Below are 4,438 nucleotides of genomic sequence, written 5' to 3'. Positions count from 1 at the left end.
TGAATGTCTGGAATACTTGTAAAAACAAAAAACTGTTGGTATTGAGACCACTCAGTTAATCGTAGAGAATCTCCGGAGTGAGTTGTAGGTCCAACAGCACAATTAAGAGTCTGCAGCTTCTCAGGTGTCGTTAAAGTTGTGGGCTTAGGAAGCTCGTTGTATCACAAACTATAGTACCACTTGTATTTTAGGACCAATAGTAATCAACGAGAAACCAAGCCCACAAGAGGAGAAACAAAAAATACCAAAACACACCTTTATTACAAACAACTCACTCAGATACAAGGCACACTATTACAAACTTACTACGACAGAACTACAAAGAGACAGACTCAGAAGATCAAACCAAAGCCACAAGGTTGAAACTCTACTATAACTAAGACACAGAGGAAATCAACTTCACACTGCACACTATTACAACACAAGAAATTGCAGAACTGAAGATACTTTACAACTCACAGACCAAGTAACAAGTAAGCTAAAGAAACTAACAAGAAACGAAAAACCTTTGGAATAAAGAGATTACAACACTAAGACACTCTAGAAACAGGAATTAACTATCCTAGACAAGAAACAGATAAAGGTATAAGAGAACAAAGACGGCTGGCCAGCCCAAGCGATAAGCAAACTCCGATCAGTAAACTAACTTCAATTGTAACCTGTAATTGCCAAGTCAGAGAAACATAGTAAACTTGAGTAGGGATTGTGGGTTTATTGATTCTTCATGATTCCTTTGCCTTTGCGATCTTGGATGCATGGTTGTTCCCTGATTTCTTCCTTAATTTCTTCCATATATGCATTAGAATGATCTTCATATCCCAAACATGCCCATATATCCATAGGAACAGTATCTGGCCTAACTTGAGGGGAGTCCGGTGGGGATGAAGTTTCAGCCTGGTAGATGTCCACAAGCACGGTTGGATGTTTTGCTGCCAGTTCTTGAAATATCTTCCGTCTTTTCTTATTAGGTTCTTGAAGCATCCAGGCTCTTTAATCATCTATTGTAGGCCAGATAAGAGGTCTAGAGGATGAAGCAGCCGAAGGATCAGTATTTGCAGCTGGATATAACTCTATGGGATCAAACTTTGCCAAATCTTCAGGAAGGAAGGAGTAGATGTAATGGCTAGGGTTTGGTCTTTTGGCAGAGGATGTGGTGGTTGTTTCCCATGTGAGTTCATAGGGATTTGGGAGATCAACTGTTTCTTTTGGTTCTGGGGTATAAAAACCGAACTCATCCCATAGATGGGGGTTTACAACATAAGGAGGTGAAAGTGGTAGTGAAATTTCCTGGTTTATACCTGCTATATGTTTCTCCTCTTCGGGAAGGATAGCTTCATTATGATCTGTAATGCTGATTTCATATTTGTTTGAGGCTGCAGAGTGGTTGCTTCTACTGGTACTTGAGGTATCACTGTCATCATTAAAAAATCCATGTTCATCATCTGCATTCCCTATTAAATCTTCCATATCATCGTCGTCTTCTTGTTGATGTAGAGGAGGGTACATGGCTGGTGTAGCAGGCAGTTGATATCCATTTTGTACCAGGTTCTGAGCTTGCCTGTTTTGAGCACAGTCCTCATGTCTATGACCCAGCCTTCTGCAGAACTCGCAAAAAATGAAAGGTAAATCGTGATATTCAAAGGTGAGTGTGTTTAAGCCTCCTCTTCCATTGTCTGCGATGGTGTTTTCTCTTAAAGTGTTGAAGATATTCATTGATACTTTAACTGTCATCTCATAAGTACCTTGCTGAGTGTAAATAGGCTGATCAAAAGCAATAATTTCTCCTACATGGAACACATATCCTCTAACATCATCAAAGTCTTCAAGTTGTTCTAATGTTAATCCTCTTATAGTGATGTTCAGCTCAACATGAGTAAGGTTAATTTGTCTGAAGTCTTGGTCTTCATGCCAAACACTAATCATGAATATATCATTCAAAATAGCTCGAGACCCATGTCTAACCACTCTAACAAATTCATGATAAATCTGAAATCTGATAAGATAATATTCAACTTCGAATTGCCTCACAGACATACCTCCTCCGACTCTCCATTTTTTCCTCAATGCACATCTGAGATGCCATGCATTTACACCATGTAGAGTAAAAAAAACCGCAATAAGACAATATCTCCACAGATTATGAGGGACATTTTGATGGGCATTTGGGTTTTGGATATTAAGGTTTCTACTAGTGTCTAGTCTCATGGAGGCTTGAAGCATGTGAGTGAGTTGATCTAAGTCACCATTCCAAACAGCAGGCATGATGAAAAAGAAGGGTAAAAAACAGTTTAATAACATTGAAAGGTTTGAAGTGCAAATAGTTTGGGTTGTAATTCGTTGGAGCTAGGTAGAGTGCATTCTTCAGGGATTGAGGTTTAAATAGGGGAAACTCATGTTGAGATTGTAATGACAGGACCTATTGATTTATGCAGAACGAGAGACAAACATGTCAGAGAACATCAACAAAAGGAACTTTCAAAGACAGCACAGAAGCAGGATGTTTGAAATGAAAGAGGTATTGAAATTGTAGTTCAAAATAATGGCAAGTGTACATAAGAGCCAGGCAGCTGCTTTGTAAAAATGATAGCCTAAACATTATCCAATAGCAAAATAACTTCTGGTTTTACCCAATCTTCATAAAAACCAATATGGTACGAAATCATAAATACCTGATTTGATAACCCATAGTAGGAAGATGTGAAATACCATACATTCTAGAAGAAAGAAATTCACCGCCGAAAGAGGGATGAAGAGGAAAGCCACCACGTCTGCTTCTTATTGAAATTCTTATCTAAAACTCGTTGATATATTTTGAAATAATACCTAAGTAATTGATTGAATTTATAAAAGTAAGGGTGATTTAAGATGTCGCCATGAATAATGGATCTTGAAAGAACAACACCAAGATCAGAAGGAAATTTGAATCAACAAAACGCAGGGACAAAATCAGGTTTTGAAAGGACTAATCTAATAGATGAGTTTGCTGTTGAATTGGGCTGGCCACCCTAGAAATTAGCAGAGAAAAATTGAAAGGAACATTGAAATCTGTAGAATTAGGGTTTGGGATTTTGAAAGGAAAAAAACCAGTAAGAAAACGGGTTTCAGGTGTGAGAACGTTTTTTCTCTATTTCGGGTTTATAATTTTGTACTATTGGCTGAAGTTAAAGTAGTGCGCGGTATACTTTCATATATTTTATTTCCCCTCTTGCTAAGGGTGCACACGGTACGGTTCGGCTCGGTTCCTGCCCAGGCCGAGTACCTGTATCTCCCTAGGCTCGGTTCCAAAATTTTGGACCGGTACTTGTACCTTGTAACTCGGTTCCGGTACCATTCGGTACACGTACGGTACCATGTACGGTTCCGGTACCAATCAGTACTTTCTGTCAGAATTCAAAGACAGATTTTCCTGTCATTTTCCCAGACAAATTGAGTTCTAGGTTGAAATGTTAGAAAGAAAACACACAACAATAGTCTCACACGACATTCATAAAGTGCAAGAACATACTTTCAGATTCAGCTACCAAAAAACATTCAGTATTAATGTGTTCTTTCGGACTTATAAATTTGAAATAGCCTGATTCAATTTCACTATAACTCAACTCATACTAGATAGAAAAAGAGTCAACCCAAACAAGAAAAATTCTGGATCTATCGATTGGATCCGCTAGCTTTCTTCGCTTACTGGTCACCGGGAAGGGTTTTGATGATATCAGAATCACCTGGAGAACAGAACGGAAAAGAAAAAGAAGTGTCAGGCAAAAGAAGAAGATTCAGTAAACATATGAAGACAAATGATATTTTCGTCTCACCTGGATCAATGATACTAAGGCATGAAACACGGTGGTATCGTCCACAAGCTGTTCCCAAGTCGACGTTGTCTGAAACAAACGACAAGGATTCATCAGCATGAAAGATAACTATTAACTCCGAGACAATTACGACACCGCCAACCAAAACGTTGAAGTCAGAAAGACAAATACATGGAGACATTATCAGTTAATTCCAGATGACAAAAGAAATCGGTTAAGATGGAATATCTACTTTATCCAAACAATTCATGTCCATCAAAATGGTACAATCCAAAATACTCAACAGGAGTTAAAGCGACAGGAGTTACAGGACTAGAAAAAGTTGTGCATGCCAGATCAATAATATGGCTGGAAACTAACAACCTACAATGATACACCTTGGGAATCGCAACATGTACATCTGCTTAACAATGTATGGTTACAGGGAAAAAGATTGATTGTTGCAAAACGCAAATAAGTCGCAATACTACTGATTCACAACATGTTTCTAAAGAAAACAAAACTTAGCTGTTTAAATGCAACAACAATCCAAAACCCTAGAATTGGTCATGCAAATCATTATGTTATAAACTTATAATCAAACTAATGAAGCTCAAATTAAATGATACAGATGACAGATCTAGATTGCA

At 38.1% G+C, this 4,438-nt stretch overlaps 1 protein-coding gene across 1 annotated transcript; it reads right to left on the bottom strand.

The window, feature by feature from the left end:
- Nucleotides 1-242: 242 nt before the first annotated feature.
- Nucleotides 243-3,140, bottom strand: LOC113346155. The gene is made up of 2 exons (XM_026589746.1): nucleotides 2,670-3,140; nucleotides 243-2,416 (listed from the first exon to the last, which is right to left on the bottom strand). The coding sequence occupies exon 2, from the start codon at nucleotides 2,296-2,298 to the stop codon at nucleotides 991-993; it is 1,308 nt and encodes a 435-aa protein (XP_026445531.1). The 5' UTR covers nucleotides 2,299-2,416; nucleotides 2,670-3,140; the 3' UTR covers nucleotides 243-990.
- Between the last annotated feature and the right edge of the window lie 1,298 nt (nucleotides 3,141-4,438).

Source organism: Papaver somniferum, unplaced genomic scaffold (genome assembly GCF_003573695.1).
Source record: "Papaver somniferum cultivar HN1 unplaced genomic scaffold, ASM357369v1 unplaced-scaffold_95, whole genome shotgun sequence".
NCBI classification, from domain to species: domain Eukaryota; kingdom Viridiplantae; phylum Streptophyta; class Magnoliopsida; order Ranunculales; family Papaveraceae; genus Papaver; species Papaver somniferum.
Note: the sequence above shows the minus strand (reverse complement) of the source record. Positions and strands in the feature narration are given on the sequence as shown.